This window comes from Columba livia, chromosome 1 (assembly GCF_036013475.1).
Source record: "Columba livia isolate bColLiv1 breed racing homer chromosome 1, bColLiv1.pat.W.v2, whole genome shotgun sequence".
NCBI lineage: Eukaryota > Metazoa > Chordata > Aves > Columbiformes > Columbidae > Columba > Columba livia.
The window spans coordinates 68,986,902-69,009,020 of NC_088602.1; the positions used below are offsets into that span (position 1 = coordinate 68,986,902).

The following is a 22,119-nucleotide window of genomic DNA, read 5'->3' on the forward strand; positions in this document are numbered from 1 at the left end:
CCTCCCAGACTGGATGGTAAGGTGGCAGTAAGAATAAAAGAGATACTACAGCATCATTTGACCTGCTGTTAGTGCTGCACTCGGTGGAGTTCAGGCTCCCAACAGCAGCTGATGGGTCCACAGTCCCTTCCAGGCCTCGTACCAATTTTTCTGGAAGCACGTACTTGTAAGAGTGAGGGGAAGAATGGCCCTAGGACGTGAGTGATAACTCCCCTTGCATCTGTCAAAGCTTATGGAGGAGCCAAACATATTTGTACTCAGGTCTAATACAGAGGGCCAAGGGCCTACAATTCCAAAACCATAAGAATTGATTTATGAAGTAGTGTCATAAACGATATTTTAAAATGCAGCCAGTACAGTTAGATTTTATGTCTTGTCTGTTTTGAGTTACTGAAATAATTAAACTTTAAAAGCACGGTATTATAACTTAAAGACTGATGTGCAGGAGGCCCGCATCTGTAGACACCTGGCAGGCTGTTGTAGCTTCTTCCACAAGTAAAGAACGTCTTCTGTTTATTCAAAATTGCAAAATCAAGCGGGAATAGAAAAAGTGGGGAAACTTGTTTTGCCTCCTCTACTAACACATGAATGTGGAAGGCTGAGATTCATACCTCCTTTGAAAAACACAGTGACAAGACATGTTCAGTTTATTACCTTGCTCTGTTTTATTTCTCCACTGTAAATTAAAACTGGCAGTAGAATTGTTTATAAACTTCTAATGTGTCAGTACATTTTTATACCCATCTCTAGGTGCTTTCTTGTCCTTGTTTGATTAAAGTCACTTTCTATCCAAGAGACTTTTCAAAGAATGACAAAAAACCTCCATCACTTATACATTAATCTCTAAAGTTGGTATGAATGTCCCTAAAATCCTTAATATAAATAATTGTTGGGTAGCAGTTTAAATAGTGTTTAGTCTAATATTGCTATAACAAACTTGCTTATAATCCCATTGTAGAGCACCAGGGTTTAGCTGTGTGCAGCTGTTCTCTTCTTGTTCTTCCTCAGGTCATTTTGTATGATGAATGTGAGAGAATGGTTGTTCACAGTGGTTGGTGCTTTTTTTTCCCCCCTCCCAAAACCATGGTTTCTAATAGAATAGAAACAGAACTCATTTCCCCACAGCGTCCCTGTTTCTTCATCACTCTGATGTAAGGAAATGGCCAAGCCCTGGTTAAACAAGGATTTCCTTGATGAAACATTTATCAGACCCTGCAGGGATTTGATGTCTTGAGACTGGCTATACAGTGCATTGTCCTGGTTAGTGGTAGGCTGAGGTACAGAGCTACAAATGCTGGCAGGTGAACACATCCTGGTGAAGAGTCATTTTGACTCACTGCTGCACAAATGTTGAGCAGGTGAGCCTGATAACGTTGAGTAGAATTTTATTGCATGCTTGTTTGCAGGATGTGATTAAACCCCGTACGTACTTTAAATGTAACAGATACAGATGTGCTTTTATAAAAGTTTTTTGCTTTTTTGGATTTTGTGGTTTTTTTTTTTTTTTTTTAAACTTAAAGGGTACAAGTGCAAGAAGAATCTTGCTATATAGAAGCCTTTTCCTTCTAAAGCCTGTAATCCTCTGTTTACACCTTGGAGCATGGGGATAGTCTTCCCGGCCCTGTATTTGTTCCTCAGTTTCTAGATTTCCTTATGGTATCTTTACTCATCTTGTGTCCTTTGCAAACCAGGTGAATTTGTCTCCAACAGCTGGCAACTCCCAGCATGAAATGTGCTCCAGTTTAGTCTCTTGTCTCTTCCCAACCCTCCCTCCCCTGCCCCCCTTAATATTTACAATCTGAAAAATGCTGCTGCCCTGGACCTCTGAGGGAAGGCAGAAAGGGTGGGGGTTGTGTGGCTTATGTGAATACGCAGAAATGTATTGTCACCAAAGCAGGATCTTCTTTCAAATAAAAAGTGGTGAATTAGGCCCAGTATTTGTCCTGATGTGCATAAACACTTGTTGATGACTTCCACTTTTATGCCCTTCTGTCATTTCAGATTTGCAGATCATGGCTGTATATTAGAGATCAGGGACGTAAAGTTTTTTCCTGATGGGCGCTCAGTTGTTGATACAGTTGGTGTCCGTCGTTTTAGGGTCTTAAGCCATGGCCAGCGAGATGGATATAACACAGCAAACATCGAGTATCTTGAAGATAAAAAGGTGATCTATGGTGCAAAGTTATTCATACCCATGTATTGCTGGATTCACTTAAATAGCCTTTCCTTGTTGCATTTCAAGCTAGATGTGCCTTATTTTTAAACCAGTATCATTATAAATACTAAAGCTCTATTTTAAAAACCATGGAACAAACCTTGTCTCTTCCTTCCCTCACTTCCTTTCTGCCCTTCTAATTATCTCTGCTTGAAGTGTTGCACTCCCTTCGTGGATCTCAAAGTAGCTTCTGAGACTCAGGTGCTGGAGGTCTGTTGTGATGTGTAGATGAGGTCAGGGTAATGTTTTAAAACTGGTATGGACTTGAAACCCTTCTAGGAACACATGCCCCTGTTGTTAGAGAACTGACTATTCTCCTGACACTGAACAGGCAATTGCCAGACTTCATATGAGCTCCAGGCTCTGCTTTACAGAACAGGTCCTCCAACAAATATGGGAGTCTGCTCTTAAAATGAGGTCTTAGTGAGATGTAGTCAACCATGCGTGCACAAGCATCCATCAGAGCTGGCTGAGAGCTGAGAAATGCAGAGAGAGGAGTAGTTTTTAAAAACAAGTCCTCTTAAAAAAGTGAGGTGCTTGTGATGGGTATTGGCCAAAGGGTGGATTTTTGGTCATGCTTAATGATGGCTTCCTGGATCGTCTTTACAGCATGTCTATAAAACCCTGCTCTCTCTTAACATTGAGTTTAGCAGTAATCTCATGCTAATTGATGACCAGTCTGGTCATATAGCTCTTCAGCTCTTCAGTGTGCTCTCATAGTTGAAGCACAAGTCTGTAAAGTCTTTTCTGACCTGTGCAGGATGATGCAGTTGTTTGCCAGGGCAGGAAAGGCAAATTGTGTGGAGGTTCCCCCCCCTGCAAAGTGTCAGAGTGGACAGTCTGCTCAGAGTGAGGGCTCTGCCACGTTTAAATCCCCAGTGAGAGGCAGTGGGTTGCAGGTATCCAGGCATTGTTTGTACATGGTGCCAGAGACCCACCCCTTCATAATTAGGACGAGATTTACTTTGTTCATGTTATATGTGATGGTGAGAAATCTTAATCTAAAGCTGTCTGTTTTATCTGCTCTTAGACACATACCTTAAGATGAGATTAATTGCCCTCTAGAGCTGTTTCTTCTCAGCTCTGAAAGGCATCCAGAGCAGCTACCTCAAATGTGCATCTGAATAGCACAGATGAATCAGACCATTGGTGTGTATATATTACAGGGGGAAAACCCAACCCCAAACAAACAAACAAAAAACAACAAAACCAAAACCCCCAACCAAATAGCCAAATAAAAAATTAAGAAAACAAACAAACACACACAACCCACCAAACAAAAACCCAAGTCACGAATTTGTAGTGAGTTTTGCTTCTGCTTTTTCTTTTCCCTAATGGCTGATAGTCTGCCCTGTGCAACTAAAGCATGCTTTGCCTCAGTGAGGGTCTTTTTTTCACGGCCATTCCTGGTACTGGGAAAGCATCTGCTTTCCCTGCTTCCTCCCTGCTCAGGTGTCTGCCCTCCTCCTCTTCCTCCTTGGCTGTCCTACCATGGCCTTAACAGTTGAACAAAATTCTGCTGAGCTCTAAATGCCATAGACCCCCTGTCTCTGTGCTTGGTGGCAGTGGTGTTTCTTTTGTCAGACGATATACCAATGTTCAGAGATTCTTCTGCGACAGGGGCTTGAGGTTGTAGGTTTGAGATGATTAATGTCCTGGGATTAGAGAGCAGATTCTTCTGTTGTGCCAGCATTTAGGGATGGATATTAACAAGGCAGTAGCTGCTCCAAGAAATGTCACTTAAGAACACCTAGGGGAGGGTAAAAAGACTCCAGCATCACAAGTTTGCAATCGGAGAGTTGGGTACAGTTTGCTTAGATAAGGACATTTCAACAGTGGTAGTCACTGCATTATTTTGCTTCGCTTGCTTCTGGGGAAGCATATGGGCTCCACGGTATCAAACCTGTTTTGTTCCTTCTCCCTTCTTTTAACAATAAGGTTGAAGGACCGGAATATGAAGAACTCGTCCGCCTTCATGACTCAGTTTATGATCAAGCTGTTGCCTGGTTTACTTCTCTTAAAGACAATATGAAAGTACAGATTCTGAATCATTTTGGGTCCATGCCAGGAAAAGAGCCAGAGCCACAGGTAATAAAACATTCCTACTTATCCTTTTTCTGTATGCTGTTTTTACACAAGACTCTTTTCTGACAGGTTTTTGCTATGTATTTGTGCATTCTAAGCTCTTCTATCGACCCAATGTTAAGGAAGTTTCTCTTCCCTAGGTTTCCTGCAGCAGAAACTCAGGCACAGGTTCCAGGAATTCTTCTTAAATAATTGTTTCACAAGGTACAGCATAGAGCAGCTCAAGCTGGGTGCCTCCTGAAGAGGGATCTCAGATAAAGATAACTTCAGGCAATTATAAACCCACAATCCAAGCCTGCCACCCCCCTCATGTCACTCAGGGACAATTGCAAAATTAGAGTCTTGGGTCTCCACGTTCTTCATTGAATCTTTTCATCAGGCGGGCTGTCAGTCAAAGTCCTGACCTTCAGTTGCTATTTTGCATCTGCAGCTGGAGTTCTGGCAATAACCAAAACATTCTTCTCTTTCTGGTCTTCTTTTAGAGACCATTCTGTTCATTTACTTATCTCCAGGGACACAGTTCCCTTTATCTTCTGGCTTGAACCTTTGTGAGACCTTTTTTGCTTAACAAAGCAGAAAGTTCAAAAGTTCACAGCTTGCATAAGTTATGCTAAGCAAACTTATGCTGAGCAAATTCTACACAAGCAATTTCTAAACAAGTTCTATGAGAAGCGGTGTACCAAATAATTCAATAAGCTAAGGCAGTCTATTCCCTGACACCCAATTTTGATCTATTAGCATGAAGTATGGAAAACGATCAATGCAAAACAATATATCCGTGTAAGCTGATACCTGAAGAGATCAGTCTTAATGGTGCATATAGACAAGGAGGGTGCCTGAAATAGTGTTTAGTTGCTGTGTGAACTGTTGGTTTTATGGTGATTTTTCTTAGCAAATGGAAGTTGGGAAGGAAGGCGGTGTTCTTCATGGGGCAGTGCTGGTGAATACATGATTGTATGTCTTTTCCATCCTTTTTCAGAGCAATCCCAGTGGTCCTGCCTGGTACTGGTGGCTCTTGGCAGTGTTGCCTCTGGAAAACAAAGCTCAGCTGGCGATATTGGCTATGACCTCCCTTAAAGATCGTCTTATCGCCATCAGACGCGTATTGATATTTGTGACTCGCAAAAGACCCAGATAACATGGACTTCAGTTGTGAGTGGGCACCAAAAACATCTCACAACAGTTTGTTCTGGGGGAGGGCGGAGGGGGAGGGGTTGTTTTTTGTTTTTTAAAGGTTTCTTCAAAAAGGAACAGCCCTTTCTGACCGCGTCCAGCATCCGTCGATTGCATCAGTTTGTTATCCTGGGTGTTCACCAAACCTTGCACTCTCTCCTGTTTTCCTGATGAAATCTGAGCCTCTACAAAGCTGTGCTACAGTTGGAGCATAGCTGATGGATGTGGATAGTTGCTTCGAAGTACTACGATAGAGTTGATGTTTTAGCCTGCAAGAGAGTTAAGTACTAGAGTAGCACCATTGGCCTGCATGTGATTTGGATTTCCACTTAGTAGGAAAAGGAAACTGGACAATGGATTGAAAAGGTGTTTCCTAGACTTTCTTGAAGGTAGTGAACAGAAGAGGTGTCACGCTGCCTGGCAGAAGTATGCATGAAGACTAAAACCAACAGTATGCTCTGTTAATGAATGGGTAGGCAGTCTGTCATACACCCACATCTCTCTCTTTTCAGGAAATAGCAGTCTGTGAGGAAAAGAAAAAATAAGCCATTTGTGGTCAAGGCATCTGAGGATGTTTGTCTGAAAGAATAATAGCTACTAAATCAGTACGCTATTTAGTAGCCCTAGGTAATCCCTCGTGTTGTGATTTATGTGTTGTAGCAGATTGAATATGTACAAAATGTTTGGAAAGGTGTACTTTGGTTTATTTGGAAAGAAAAAGTAATCCTAGCTGATCCTATCACTAAAGTCAAATCAGACCAGCTCCCTAAAGTATGATAAACTCTGCTGTGAAATACCGATTTTACCCCGCGTCCGAGGGCGGCGTGCTGCGGTTTGCTCCGAACGCCTGTTCTGCACTTGGAACCGGCGAGGATGAAACGTGAGAAGGTTTCAATCTCCCTCTTGCCTGCAGCGTCTCGCCAACCTGCCATTACGTTGGAGGGATCTCTACTGAACGTTTTTCAAACCAAAAGTATTGTAGCTTAGTACCAGTTGCTGTATGGGATGGAATGGAGTCCACAATAACACCATGAAAGGAGGCACAAACTGAATCTTCAAAGGCAAGTCTCAATGCAAGCTTAATTCAGGTGTTAACCTTCATTTGTCTTTTTGATTATTTTTTTATGTAATGTTTTTGTTAATACCTAACTTTGATAGCTATTGAATTGATTGCTTGTCAGTCAAATGATCAATATTTGCTCATCTGCCAATGAAATAACTAACAGTGTTACCAATTCAATTGGCATAGTTTCCTTTAAGTAGAACTGATACTACCAACCGGGAAAAAAAAGTTGACTTGAATCTCCACATGCTGCAAGCATAGCAAGACCAATGTAAAGACTTGTTCCTGTGCAGAAGCCTGGTAAGAAGAAATGGCTGTTTACCTAAATGGTCAAAGTGCCTGGTTTCTTTTTTCAGTTCTTTCGTCCTTATTTGTCAATGAAGATGTATTTAAACTTTTTTTTCCAATTTGCACATGAGTTCTGGAAGAAGACTGCATTAAATGCAGTGATTAAGATATATTACCTGCTCTCTTTGGGTATTGTAGTCATAACCTGTGTGGTCTGGGAAACAAAAATACAGAGGTTTTTCCTTTCAGCAAATGGCTACCACAAATGGTTTCTGTAACATACCCTGAATGTACTGTAACTGCCTCTACCTTGAACACGCCTTTTCTATTTAAATAGTTTGTAAGTATATTCTCTGAATTGTGAAGTGCATAACTTACAACCAATGATGTCATAACCTCTATAGTAGCCTTCTGCAAGTTCTGCTACCATCACCAAAATACTCAAAATTCAAGTTGAATGCATTTCCTCCAGGATTTGAAGATGAAGTCGCTGAAGGATAAAAAGGAATTGTGCTATACACGGGGGAGGAAATGTCAGAAGTCAGTAGGTGTTCAGCCCGCTGTCAGCGAAGCCACCCAAGGGTGGTTCACAAACTAATTCTCAGACCAGAAGATGGACTGTGTGTGGTCTCGCAATCGTATCTGTTCAGCTTCCTGTTCTTCCTGCCCCTTTCCATGCCGTGCATTTCTTCTAGACTCATCTCGCTCCTTCGTGTGTCTGGTGTAGTTCTGAGTATTACTAGTTTAGCTGCAAGGGGACGTTGACGCTACTTGTATATTGCTGGTCCCTGATCTTCTGTGTGCTTAATTTTATGTAGAGGAGTGTGTTTAAAAAAAAAAAAAATAAAAAAAAAATCAAGGTGCTAGTTAGTGTCTTCTTGGCTTTGCCTCAGTAACCAATGTGAATATTATTCCTTGCAAAAGTGATTTTTCAAGATACCTACTTTTGAGGTACTTCTGAGAGGAAACCCTACGGAGCAAGAGAGGTTGTTTACTGCTGTTCTGTAATGTGTAAAGACACATTTTACATGAAAGTGTTCATAATTAATAGGGTGATAGTTATCTAAGAGAAAGCTGAACTGTAGAGGGATTTTTTTTTAGTCAAGGTTTAAAGCAGTTCGTGAATATTTCAGTGACTGATGTTTTGGATTAATGATAACAACACAGGAATTGTCTGTGTATGGATGCAAATAACCATACGAGCAGCCCAAAGCGGACATTTCTTCCAAAACGCTGAATGCTGATCGAATAGCAAAGCTTTAATAAACAAATAAAAAAAGTCACCACTGCCCTGTGGTACTTGCTTTCTAAGGGAAAGTACCAATTTCATTGTTACCAAATTATCTCTGCCATATAATCTCTACGGCATCCAGTAGTACCTCATGGGAAAAGCTAGCTATCTCATTTCTCTCTAGAGGAAATGTCTGTGTTACAGCTGATCTACGCTTAGGTGTAACTTGTTGTCAAGGTACATGTGGAAGCATTGGAGCTGAGCTCCTGGAAGAGACAGACAGGATTCGTTGCCTTTCTAGCTCATTACACTTCTCTTGCTTGCCGTCCAAGCAAGGATGCTGGGATATATGATGAGTCTTTTCACTGTGGTGAATGTGGCCCTTCTTTATACATCGTAAAGAGGCCAAAATTTAAAAAAATAAAAAAAAAATCCCTCTACCTCTACACCTGTTGTTCACCTGTAAAGCTTCAAGCTACAAAATGATATATATATTTTAACCTTTTTTTGTCTTTCAGAAGCATACTAATTGTTTGCCACTGAGGCCTTTTATCTACTGTATTTTAATATGTTCATTTGATAGTCATCGAGATCTCTTTGTACTTCTAATCTGTAGATCTTGTCATGTTTCTTACTGCTCCTTTTTCCTCATTCTCCAGTCCACTTTTAAATTGATAAATAGAAAGCTGTACATTCTCTATTCCTATTACATTTTACACTAGTGGAACTGGTATTTTGGTAGCGCCTTAATTTTGCAGTTGTGAAATGATTGTATCAACTCTTATCTGGGGCTTCTGACCAGATGTAAACGAGTATGTTTAATGTAGATAAACTTGAAACCATTTTTTACTGTTTTAAAGTTAGTTACAAAATGGAGTGTGTACATATGTATAAATATAAATTATTAATCTGCACCTTTTTGTATCTAGTAAATACAGGAGAAGTTCATGTTCTAACCACATTTGGCACTTCTTGTTGCATAAGCAAAGCCAAAACTTTTTTTAAAAATTGCAATGTTCATTTCATGTATATTTGCAATATTCATGGAAAATGTATTTAATTTATGTGATATTTGGAATAAAACAGATTGAATTTATAAGAGCGTGAGTTTATGGGAAAGCTTTATCGCTCTGTGAGGGCTGAGAGCTGGAGCTGTGGTAAATAACCTCAACAGAAACAAGCTGCCCATGGGCTGCTGTTGGAAGGGGGATGATGGTTCGATTTCCCTGGCAGGAGCCCAGGGGATGAGAATTGACCTCACAAGTTTTTAAGCAGCACATATCCCAGGAGCAGAGGTCAGATGTTGGGGTTCATAGGTTGCACGGCAAAGGTTTTGCCCCCAGTGTGAGAGGAGTGTGGGAGGCTGCAGAGGACACAGCACGGTGGGACTTGCTGGGACCCCAGGGCAGCTGGTTGTGAAGGTGAGAAGTGATTTGTAGGGGTGGGAGGTAAGGAGCAGTGGGGCACGGGTGGAATGGGAAAATAAACCCTTAACTCCCCCAGGAGTGGGATGCGACAAAGATGGGAGAGGGTCACACAGTGTGCTCTTCCTTCCATAGCTATTGAGTATTTTCTCACCATAAGTGTGACCTGACTTTGCTCACAGAATGAACTCTGAAAAAATATGGTTACAGTTAAGAACACAAAATGCTTTAATAAGCCTGGTGAAATAAAGTACCTTCAGAGCGCCGCAAGGCAAAGACGATGTTCCATGCAGAGGCACTGGGCAGGGCTGGCACTGGTGTGGGAGGTGGTGGGACACCAGCCAGGCTGCAGCAGCAGCAAAATGCAGTTGTGGGAGGGCAAAGCTGAGCCAGATGGCAGAGGGCATGTCCCATCCCTCAGCTGTGTCTCGCTGCCAGCTGAGCAAAACCACTCTGAGGTTTTTTTTTGTAAATATTAGCTTTTTTTAATTATTATTATTATTTTTTTCTTCTGTTGTTGGATTGATTTTGGTCTTTGTGCCTCTATTCACTGGATGTTTGAGCAAACATCAGTTACAGGACTGCTCTTTTAACAGAAGTGCAAGTGTGTGTTGGAGTACGTGTGTAAATTGGGTGAGTTGTTTTGATGTGCCAGACAACGTTCTTGAAATGTCAGTCATTTCAGGAAAGGAAGGAGGTATGGAAAAGCAACCGATCTAGCTTTCATTTTTATTATCCAGATCCTTGTGCACCTCGAGACTTTGAAAACAATAGAAGCAGAATAACTGCATGAAGTTAGTAAACATTAATAGGATTTTTTTCTTACCCTGCATATCCTTTGCTGGGAGATGTTGAGCCCTGGAAAAGCAGCAGGTCAGATTGTGCCAATTTCCCTGAGCCACAGACTGATGCCATTCCCAAAAGTGTGGAAACTGTAGTGGTCTGTTGTCCTCCTTGCATTGCCCTCTGCCTCGTCAAACCAGGGACCTGAAATAATGCTGCCTAATTCTGTCCAGCAGCGCTTACATTTGGAAGGGCTGAGCGCTTGCTGGAAGCTGTTGGCTACTGAGCCATAGAATAAGAAAAATTAATGATCTAGACAAAAAATCTGAGACTGTATCGACAGGGTGGAAAAAAAAAGTGAATCCATGCCAGCACTTTCCTTCGTTCCTCTAATGAATGCGTGTGCTACACTTACAGCTAAAAGACAGGCGTGTTTTCAATCGCGTTTATGTTACATAGTGGGAACAAGTTGTTTCTAAGTCCAGATGAATATCGCTTGCTGACAACTTTTATAGCTTTGTGCTGCCATATGTGGGGTTTGGCGTTGTCTGCTAAATTTGGGACTTTGTGCATCCATGGAAGAAATGTCTTCACTTTTAAATGTCACTTATGTTTTATTCTCATAAACATCTGCTGCTCTTTTTGTGCAGCAGCTACATTGGAGCCCTGCTCCTGGGAGGACCTGGATTCTGAACACAGAAGCTGAGCCTGGGGACCAATCCAGTTGACTTCAGCATAGACCAAGTTTGAGAAACAGCTCTTTTCCCTACCTAGTATATTGCAGAGACAGAACTGAAACTTATCAAGTTATACTCCCAGTGTCCACGCAGACCTGAGGATGGTATCTGGAGGATGGCATACTACAAGTGCTTGAGAGCAGAATTTTTTTTAACTGTAACAAAAGCCACAGGGAAACACCTCCATGTAGCCCCTTCAGCCCACCAAACCATTCATGGCAGTTCAGCTCATGAAGCTCATAGGAGACCCACTGCTCATAGTGACTGGGGTCTTTCCTGTGATTCCCAGACCCTTCTCCTCACGAGACCTTGTTCTTCCCTTGCTCATCTGTTGTTTTCAAGGAAAAAAGAGATAAAAGCTAAGAAAATAAACTAGATGTCCAGGAAGGTTTCACTGGCCAGTGGCTCTAGTTGCCAGTTTTTCGGCCAAAGCCGCAGCTGGAGAGCAGGTTCAGGCTGCAGGACCACCATGTCGTGTCAGAGCAGATCTGACCAGGAAGTGGCACTTCTAAAGCAGAAAGAGGGAGCAACATGTAATGCGGTGTCCTTCATCATGAGAGGAGATATGCAACTTTGAGCCTACGCTCAGCCCTGCCCTGGAGGAAACACCTCATGTTTTCTGCTAGTGGCTGAGGCACCTGGCAGTGTTATAGTTAGCTGTATTTTGCTTTTGTAAACTGTATCCAAGATTCTCACCTTATCTTGAAATTTCACAGGTGGTATACAAGTTTTTATCTCTTAGTTTGAGAGTAGAGAACTGAAAATTAGTTCTGTTCGTTCTCAGTAAGTCCTTATCTTATCTTGAACAGATAGAATGTGCTGAGGATGCGCATCTAAGAAACCTGAGTATTTTACATGATTTTATAATGAATATAGGAATAGTGCGCATGTGCAGTGACAAAAGGTGAAAAGTTCACAAGTGAAGAAGACTCCTTACTTCATCCTGAAGACCCCCTGAACGGCCACCAGAGGACACTGCGCATGCTTAGAGTGGTTCCAAGGTGTTGCAACTGATATTGTGAAATAATGATGTAATCTGATGAATATGCAATACATACATTGTAACCCTAATGAATATGTATGTAACCAAATTGTATAAATGTAGTGGAGTTCGAATCAGTGGTCGAAGCCAGCTTTGGGTGCGAACCCCTGGTTTCCCAGCGCTGAAATAAAAGCACCGCATTTATCTACGTCCGTGGTTATGTGTCCTGATTGCTAACAGCAGTACTGGCTGGCTGCCCTTGTTGGCTAGCAGAAGATGGTTTCCAGCAGATGGACTTGCTGTAGCTAAGTAGTCGCAGTATCAGAAAATGTCTAAGTGCTCCGTGCTGGTTTCATTTACTTTTATCTGAAGTTGTCTGTCGTGGACAAAAGTAGGTGAGATCATCCACTGCCAGAATGGAAGTCCAGCCAGCAAGGACCCTTGTACAGCACCAACATGATTTCCCTGTTCCCTCCCTGTGAATGTTTTGTGGTGTTCAGGTAAGACCTCTCCCAATGAGGCTGCATGGAGATCTGAGCCTGCCACCAACATGTCTTTTAGCTGTTCCAGTTAAACCACTAATGATGTTTGGTGTTACAGATAATGGGTCATATATCAAGATCTGTAACAAGTCTGTCAAGGTAAAGTTGGTTTCTGCAACCCAAGTACACGCCACCAGAGCCCAAGCTGCATCAGGGCTTTGCTGAAGGCTGACTCCATCATGACACCTTTAGGCAGCTGTCTAGAGCCCTGCCTGTACTTCCAGTAAACACTGTGCTGGAGCATCTGGAAATGATGCTGATCTCTACAGGCTTATCAACACCTGCTTCTTCATGTGGAGCACTCTGAGATCAACTTCTGTTTAAGTAAATCTGTGAGGTCATGTGTAGTAGGACCCAAATGATGTAGACCCAAAGCTTAATTGCCAATGGAGACTGATGCTCAAATGGAGTTATTCAAAGAAAGCAGAAATTACATACCCAGAGCTAGATTTCATTAATATGTGTGCCATGTGTGTTTCCATTTCAGCCACCTCCTCCCTCCTCTTGGTTCTTTGTTCCTTTGGTCTCTGCTGGAAATGGAGTGGAGAAGGACACATGAGGGAGCACCCAAACCCCAAGCGCTGTGCTCCATGGTGGGACCAGGATAATTTCAGAGGAATGGCTAATACATATATATATATATAATGGCTAGTATCCTGACTGGTTTGCTTAAGGTGCACCGTTCTCAAAGCTGAAGTGTACATGAGGGAAAACTATTTCAAATACATGAAGTTACTTTAGACTAAGTTTTTATTCACTGTTGTTAAGAATCAGCTCTCTGTCCCCACACCAGGTGCGACTATGAAGCTCAGGATAAAGTACATTCAGTCCCTGTGGCAGAGTAAATCCTCCATTAGAACTGGATGATGTTCCAAGTGGCCTATTGTCCTTTCTTAACACTGACTAGTACCAGACATTTGACAAGTACAAGAAATGCTTAAATGGGAAAAATGAAAAGAATCTGGCAAGATACTTCTCCCAAATCCCTCAGTTTGAGGCTTCTGTATGTCCTGGAAAACTTCTGCTCTTCCTCTTCCAAACTTGTGGTATATAGAATTAGAGGGAGACTATAACCTTTGGCAAGTAATGCTGTATAGTCATGGCATTCATAAAGCTGTCCATTCCTTTTTCTGCAATATTGTGACCTCAGTGCCACACTGTATCAACCAATTCCTCAAATTAATTGCTCACAGAGATATTTTTATGTCTCCTCTTTTTGTTTTGTTTTGTTTTGTCCAGTCTCAGAAATTCTGTTATTTCTGGTATGTTTAGTTTTGCTAGAGAAGCCCAACTCAATCACACTTTCCTAAATGAAGGAATTGTAAAAAAATGTGCCTCCCACTCTTCACACATTTGAATGTGTTGTTTGCTGTGTTCATAGTTATGGGATTGCACTCAGAAGCTGTGTGTCTGAACCACAGGCTCCGCATTTTGCAGAGGTGCCTCCTTACCATATGGTGCTTTCAAGCAAGTAATTTTCTTGTTTACTTTGCAGCAATCAACTCTGCGTAAGTGTCAGATTTGGCTGGACTTTTTCAAATATTGTCAGTACGTGCTAATTCTACAGTGCAGAGGCTTCTTGATTTTATCTTTATGGGTAGTAACAGGTAATTCCTCTCAGAGGATGCATACTGAGAAATGGGTAAGAGTTGGTGTCCTTCCAGTTGTAAGACAGCCTGAGCACACCTCCTTTTTATTTTTTCTTTTTTTTTTTTTTTGGGGGGGGGGTGTTTTTCTTTAGGCAGGGGGGAGATATCTCGTTCCCTTTAGAGAGCCAGCTGCAGATTGCAGTTTGCCTTTCTCTCAGCACTCTGTTCCTTCCGCACTGAGTGCTGGAAAAGCTGTTGGCACGGAGGAGTTAAATATTTCTGAGTTCTGGCTTGAGTCATCTGTCCCCGCGTTGGAGTAGGTTTGCTTGCAAGCACGTATGGGGTTGGAGCCAGTTCTGGAACAGGAGCGTGCGGCTCATGTCTGACATGCACCCGCTTGGGCAGAAACCAAGGAACAGCCACTGCACATAAAAACACACCAACAGGGGAAAGGACACGCAGGACTTCGGGAGGATTAACTAAGGACGCTTCGTCACTTTGCTTCTGTTCATTTCAGGTGAAAGAAGGAATACAGGGAAAGCAGGGATGGTTTTGGCTGTGCCTCTATTCATAAACTGGTCGTCAGACTGTTTTCTGGCACAAGCACTGCCTGGCACAGAACAGCTGCACATGTCCACAGTGTTAAATCCTCTTTCCCACCCAAAACATTCAGCTTCACACAAGCTACTTCTTGGGAATCATCCCTGCGTTGTGCTGACTCCTCAGCTGTGACTGCAAATTTGAGGGGGTGGGTGAGGGTGGTGGTAACATGTCTGGCAGGAGCCTAAAGCTTTCCTCAGCTCTTCTTAATTTGCTTGTGTAGACATAGCCTTGATGCTTTTTTTTTAAGTATCAAGAAGTTTCACAACAAGGGGCCTGGGGTGTGTGGGGGGTGAGCACAGGCAGGAGCGAGCTGTGAGGGCAGCAGTTTAGCTCTGGCTGGCCTCTGGTACAATACTCATGACTGGCACAGGAGATCCTAGCAGGCATCTCCTGGACAAGCACACCCACAAGGCTTTACAGTGCTCTGGATTGATACCCCCAAATGGTGTATAAGGTCTTGGTCTGCTAAGTGTGTGGGAACGTGAAGGAGTGGAGGATTGGAGAAGTGGAGTTAAAGTTTGGACAGTCACAGGGAAGTGTCCTAAGGGGTTTGCCTGTTTGTCACATTTCCTATTGAAGTAGGACAGGATATGAGCCCAGGCTCGTGCATCCCAGGGCTGGTGATGACCGAAGAGCCCAGAGTATGCTGCACCAAAACAGAGCATAAGGCCACCAGACTGGACTGGAATACAAGCCTGTCTGGCCCTGTGCTCTTTTTCTGGCAGCAGCAGGAATCATAGAATCACAGAATCATAGAATGTCCTGAGTTGGAAGGAACCCACAAGGGTCATTGAGTCCAACTCCTGTCCCTGCATGTGACAACCCCACAGTTCACACCATGTGTCCGAGGGCATTGTCCAGTCTCTTCTTGAACACTGTCAGGCTTGGGGCTGTGACACCTCCCTGGGGAGCCTGTTCCAGTGCTCCACCACCCTCTGGGTGAAGAACCTTTCCCTAATGTCCAACCTAAACCTAGAAACCCAGGGAAGGACAGGGCAATACTAACACTTCATCTTTCAGCCTCCAGCACTGGACAGAGTTCCTGAGCCAGATGTGATGTCTGTGTGTTTCAGAGCCCTCAGTACATCTCACTTCCATATTTTTTGTGGCACCTTTGTGAACCTGTGGGAACTTTCAGCATCCACTGCCTTGTCTAGTGAGCATGCCCACAGGCTGGCTAGAGGGTATGTGAAGGACTACTTTTCATTTTGGACTGGGACCTTACTAACTTTTCTTTGTGCTCCCTAGCCCTTGTATTGGAAGATTCAAGACAAAACATAGGGGCTTGGCCTGTTTAGGGCTCAGATGGGGGAGGATAGACTAGTGAGGGTAGATTTTTTTTGGAAGAAGTCATGGGCAGATGGTCTTAGAAGCTCACCATTTCTCTCTTCTGATACAGGAACTAAGAGGCAACAACAGGAAGCACCAGGAGCTGAACTAGGGAAGGGATTCTTCCTCCAAGCCTATAATCTAATTTTTTTCCACTTCTGTTGCACTGCTAGTGCTGGATAGAGCTTTAGCAAACCAGAGTCCAGGTTCAGTCACTCTCTCTCTTAGACCCCTCCTGTAATTCCTTATAATCAGACTTCACCTGTATAACTCTGAATGACTCAGCATTATCAAGAGAAAAGAGGCACCTCCATGCACAAGGTCTGTGGTGGGTTCATGGAGGCCCAAGTGAGCCAAACAGCCAGGCAAACCCAAAGGTGGCTGGATTTGTGGTCTTTGCCAGAATAAGTCAGAGATGTTTCTGTTGGCAGCAGAGTTTGCATGATGTGATAGAAGCAAATTCTTAGCTTTCTTTTTTTTTTTTTTCTATTCAACAGGCGATTTTGCCATTTCCTGTGCCTGTAGCTAGCAATGCAGGACAGATGGCAGAGAGAAATCTGCCTGCAGCACCTGAACAAAGTAGATGATGTTTCTATCTGTGAGGGAAGTGGCCACAAAATATAGATGTTAATCAGACTAAAATCATGCATCTCAATCTCCTTTGGTTTGCTGGTAGAAGGTGGCAGCGGAGAGGTCACCTTATTGAAGGTACACATCAGCCAACAGCAGACCATTCCAGTGTTATAAAGTTAGGCACTGTAGAAATTTATCACTGTTACCTAGCATTTGGGAGAGTCAGGGATGCTCCCAGGTCTCACCCTGTTCAGTCTGGCTTTGTTCTGGCCAAGAGCTGGGCTCATCTTGCCTGCTGGCTGCTGCTTCTGCCCTTCCTCTGGATCCCATGTTTCTAGCACCACTTGCAGACTGACACCTTTCTTCCCCTCCCTCTCTGCCTACCCAAAGCACGATAGTGAGACAGAGCTATTCACAAGACAAGGAAAAGACAATTGATGCTGGAGACTTCGCAGCATGGTTTGATTGCTATAAGTAGTGCTGATTCTGCTGCAAGCTGTATGTGATCCCAGCTGGGTGGGAGGGCTGGCAGGAGACACCTGGATGACCACACCATGCTAGAGGAAGCATGTGCCTTGCAGCTGGGACTGGTCCTGTGGTTGTTCCTTGGGTACAGCCTTGCCTTTGGCAAAGAGAGGGAAAGCTCAGCAAAACAATGTCTAGTCAAAGTATTCTTCATTAGCTGGACTAACCTGATCTCCTTCTATGACCAGGTGACCTGCTTAGTGGATGAGGGAAAGACTGTGGATGTTGTTGACTTCAGTAAGGACTTTGACACCATTTCCCACAGCATTCTCCTGGAGAAGCTGGCAGCTCGTGGCTTAGACAGGTTTATGTTTCACTGGATAAAGAACTGGCTAGATGGCTGGGCCCAAAGAATTGTGGTGAATGAAGTCAAATTCAGTTGGTGGCTGGTCACGCATGTTATTCCCCAGGGGTCAGTATTGGGGCCTGTTATGTTTAATGTCTTTATCAATGATCTGGACGAGAGGATTGAGTGTACCTTCGATAAGTTTGCAGATGACACCAAATTGGGTGGGAGTGTTGATCTCCTGGAGGGTAGGATGGTCATACAGAGGGATCAGGACCTTCTGGATCATTGGGCTGAGGCCAATTGTATGAGGTTCAACAAGGCCAAGTGCCGGGTCCTGCACTTGGGTCACAACAAACCCATGCAGCGCTACAGGCTCAGGGAAGAGTGGCTGGAAAGATGTCTGGTGGAAAAGGATCTGGGGATGTTGATTGACAGCCAGCTGAACATGAGCTTAAAGTGTGCCCAGGTGGCCAAGAAGGCCAACAGTATCCTGGCTTGTGTCAGGAATAGCGTGGCCAGCAGGACTAGAGAGTGATAGTGCCACTGTACTTGGCACTGGTGAGGCCCCACCTTGAATCCTGTGTTCAGTTTTGGGCCCCTCACTGCAAAAAAGACACTGAGGTGCTGGAGAGAGTTCAGAGGAGGGCAACAAATCTGGTGAGGGGTCTGGAGCACAAGTCTGATGAGGAGCAGCTGAGGGAACTGGGGCTGTTTAGCCTGGAGAAAAGGAGGCAAAGGGGAGACCTTACCTCTCTCTGCAACCACCTGAAAGGAGGTTGTAGCATGGAGGGTGTTGGTTTCTTCTCCCAAGTAACAAGTGACAGTATGAGAGGAAATGGCCTCAAGTTGTGACAGGGGAGGTTTAGATTGGGTATTAGGAAAATCTTCATGGACAGGGTTGTCAGGCATTGGAAGAGGCTGCCCACGGAAGTGCTTAAGTCGCCACCCCTGGAGGTGTTTAAAAGATGTATAGATGTGGCACTTAGGGACATGCTTTGTGGTGGACTTGTCAGTGTTTGGTTTGACTCAAAGATATTAGAGGTCTCTTCCAACCTAAATGATTCTATGATTCTATGATTCATCAAAGCGCTTGCCTTCTGACAGCTTCTAAATCTAGCAGTTCTCTGCCAAGTTTCCCTGCTCTTTTTCCCCTACACCTTTTCTGTCTCTCTCTTTCCTGCACTGGCAGGCAAATGAGTTGGAAGGAGGAGCCAGGGGAGCATGAAAAGAAGCCAGAATTTGGGTGAGTTTTGCTGAGCCACTTCATTGCCATTGCAACATGATTGACCACACTCCTCTGCTCTCCCCAGCCCCTCCTGCAGAGCACAGGAGGTGCAGAGCTGTGTATAGCTGCCATCACAGCCAGCACAGTAAGCCTTTATTTTGGTTACCGCTGGTTACCCAGCTCCCCTCATTGCATATCATCTAACAGGAGCACCAGGCTGCCTTGTCACCCCGTCTTCTCTGACCTCACCTTACCTCTCGGCTCTTGTGCGGGCAAAAAGCCTGATGCCTGTGCTCCACCGAGACAGCCCAAGGGCTTCACCTTGACCCTACCCCTTACCTGCTCCCAGACACCGGGGGACAGAGCCCTACAACAATCCTTCATACTGTGCTGCATCCCACCAACTCTGTTTCTATCAATAACTTTATGCCTTCAAGGGCTGTACAGATGCAAGTATTTTTCCTAGGCACATTCATACAGACAGTTGTTGCTCGTATCATTTATGTCACTCTGAGAGTTTTAGTGCAATATTTGTACTTTGGAAAAATTTGGTCCTTTTCTCCTCGGAGCCAAGAGTTCCCTGAAGCAGCTTGGGAACAGCCCTGCAAACCTGCCTGCATCCCGCTCAGCAGCCAATGGAGAAACTTGATCCCTGATTGCTTCTGGAAAGAGACACTGAGGCTCCTTTTAATGCTTCACTTCTCTTGCTAGATTTTAGATAGGAAACCACGCCTGGGTGCAAGGCTGTGCCTCAGCTTTCAGCCACGCCAGAAACTACCCAGTGCCAGATGACTGGAACCAGCTTCCTCTCCCAACAGCTACTGGGAGGTAAATACATTACCCTGCCCTGTACTGCAGACTGACGGGGCTGAACCATGACCAGCCACTGACAAACACTGTGTTATGTCACAATTGTTACTTATTATTGTGGTTAAAACATACCCAGAGCCTGCATGTAAAACATGAAGTGTCACGGCCCCAAGCCTGTCAGTATTCAAGAAGTGACTGGACAACACCCCCAGACACATGGTGTGAACTGTGGGGTTGCCCTGTACAGGGACAGGAGTTGGACTCAATGATCCTTGTGGGTCCCTTCCAACTCAGGGCATTCTATAATTCTATTAAATAATCCCTCCTGTCTTTCTAGAGGGCTCTGAGTGTCACTACCAGCAAAGACAGCAACAGTGGGACTCTGTAAGGTCTTGCAGCTGGAGGAACAATCCTTCCCACCACAAAATTTTAAGCTGCTTGGTGATTTCAGCAAGATGTCCCAGTAATGCAGTAGTCTTGGTTCTTGTAAATTTGATGAAAATTAGTTGCCAAGCAGAGGAGAGAGATGCACTTAATACCATTCACAGTTCCCACTAAGGAAAAAATCTGACTTTTTAGATACTGTTGATCAACCAGAAGAAACAAATATTGACACAGCTAGGCTCGGATTGTTCTGAGAGCCCTGGGAACTACTTGTCTTAGTAGTAAATCTGCCTTGTCATATTGTTCCCTCAGGGCATGACTAATTCCTCTGGTACACAGCAAGGGCCTGGCTGTTGCTCCAACCCAGTGCTGGCTGTAGCAGGCAGTCCTGCAGCAAGTCTGGGCTTTTGGCATTTTTGTCTTGTGCTCAGGCCACTCAGCAAGGAGCTCAGAGCTCTTCTCCAATGCTGTGTTGCCTGTGCCTGCTCTCTCTCTTGTTAGCAAAGATTGCACTGCACTTTTAAAGCTAAATAGGAAAGCAACAAAGAGCACCATGGACCTTGTCACTACTGGCAGCATCACTATTTTTTTGCTTCAGTACCTATGAATAAGCCTTCCCTTCTTGTCTCATAGCAGCTGGACAGACTTATCTTCCTCTGCCTTAATTCTGCTGTCTCCTCTCCTCTCCTCTCCTCTCCTCTCCTCTCCTCTCCTCTCCTCTCCTCTCCTCTCCTCTCCTCTCCTCTCCTCTCCTCTCCTCTCCTCTCCTCTCCTCTCCTCTCCTCTCCTCTCCTCTCCTCTCCTCTCCTCTCCTCTCCTCTCCTCTCCTCTCCTCTCCTCTCCTCTCCTCTCCTCTCCTCTCCTCTCCTCTCCTCTCCTCTCCTCTCCTCTCCTCTCCTCTCCTCTCCTCTCTTCTCCTCGAGTACCAGCAGGCTTTCAGACATAAGAGCGGCAATGACACATTGCACTGCTGTTTTCTCTTGGCAAACACATTATCTTTGGGGAAGAAGTGGGTCAGCATGAGCAGAGCAGAATTTGGCCTCTGGACTTGTGGGTGACGCAGCATGGCTTCTATCTTTTTTGGCTCCCAGGTGGGCAGGAACCTGGAAATCCTGCCATTGCATCCCTCCTTCCCCCTCGCCCAGGCTACGACAATTTTTCCTTTACCTTTTTGGCAAGCAGTGGGACATGGCGATTCCACTCTGACAAATGAGTGTCACCTGGGGGTGCAGCACCCTGATGCTGACCACACGCTGGTGGAGCAATTTAGCCCAGGAGTCACGGGGACGCTGTGTCTCAGCATCTTTTCTCAAGGAGAACTTCATATCTCAAGCATTGTCCAGAAGGACAATTATATTACCTTAAAGAACCATGCATCACTATAAAAGAAAGGTAATTAAACATCTGAAGGCCAGAGACTTGGATTAATGTCAAGAAGGCTGTGGGGACAGTGACACTGCCGAGGTGAAATGCTGATACCCTGGCTGTGCTGCTGTCACGCTGCTGTTTCTGAAACTTGAGAAAGAGGTTTTGAGTCCTGGGGAAATTCTGAAATTATATAAAGTGATGAATGTGAAGAAGTAATTACAGAAAAAGAAAAACAAGCAAAATGAGCAGTTTTTTTTTTCCTTACTCCCCCATGTGAGTTGGTAATGGAATATGGTCTCCTGATATAGTATAATGTTTTAAGTACTGTGTGTCCCAGTTTCACAATACTCAGTACAATGTGTACAAAACCAAATATGAGTGTGTTGTGGTTAGGTTGTTTATCAGCTATCTGCTTTACTGAATATGTGTTTTTATGTGTGTGCTATATTCACTGTGAAATAACTGTATAAATAAAGGAAAGGAAAAATTGGTTACCAGTCAATTACATTTCACAGAGTTCTGAAAAAAGCTACAGAGGACAGTCAGCAGCTGTTGTGTTTTTCCCCTCTTCTTTATAAAGGATTACTTTTCTTTTTTATTGAGAGAGAGAAAGAGAGAGAGAAGGGAGATGATGTTATTTGTGTTTATAAGTAGCCCCTACATAAAAAAGGAACTGCAGTGTAACTTTGCAAAGCTTGCTGTGTCTCCTATCCTCTGCTATAAGTGGTCCAATTATGGGATTATTGTATAGCATTGGCATCTTTCAGCCAGTGCTAATAACTGAAATATTACGGCACGTGCCAAAACTTCATTAACAAACACTGGTTTACATTTCAAATGACTGTGCATTTCAGCCAAGCATGTGCTCCTTTTTATTTGCTGTTCATGAAACAGATTGCTT

The 22,119-nt window shown here is 43.9% G+C and overlaps 1 protein-coding gene across 2 annotated transcripts in view; it reads left to right on the plus strand.

Moving 5' to 3' along the window:
* LONRF2 (LON peptidase N-terminal domain and ring finger 2) overlaps positions 1-9,154 on the plus strand; it is a 37,273-nt gene extending 28,119 nt beyond the window's left edge. The window contains exons 10-12 of one of the 2 annotated variants that reach the window (XM_065061330.1): positions 2,098-2,164; positions 4,154-4,303; positions 5,280-9,154. In XM_065061330.1, the coding sequence (XP_064917402.1) occupies positions 2,098-2,164; positions 4,154-4,303; positions 5,280-5,438 (376 nt within the window). In that variant the 3' untranslated portion in view covers positions 5,439-9,154. Of the gene's footprint in view, positions 1-2,001; positions 2,165-4,153; positions 4,304-5,279 lie in introns of both variants that reach the window. The other variant, XM_065061324.1, reaches the window with a different exon arrangement.
* Positions 9,155-22,119: the final 12,965 nt, after the last annotated feature.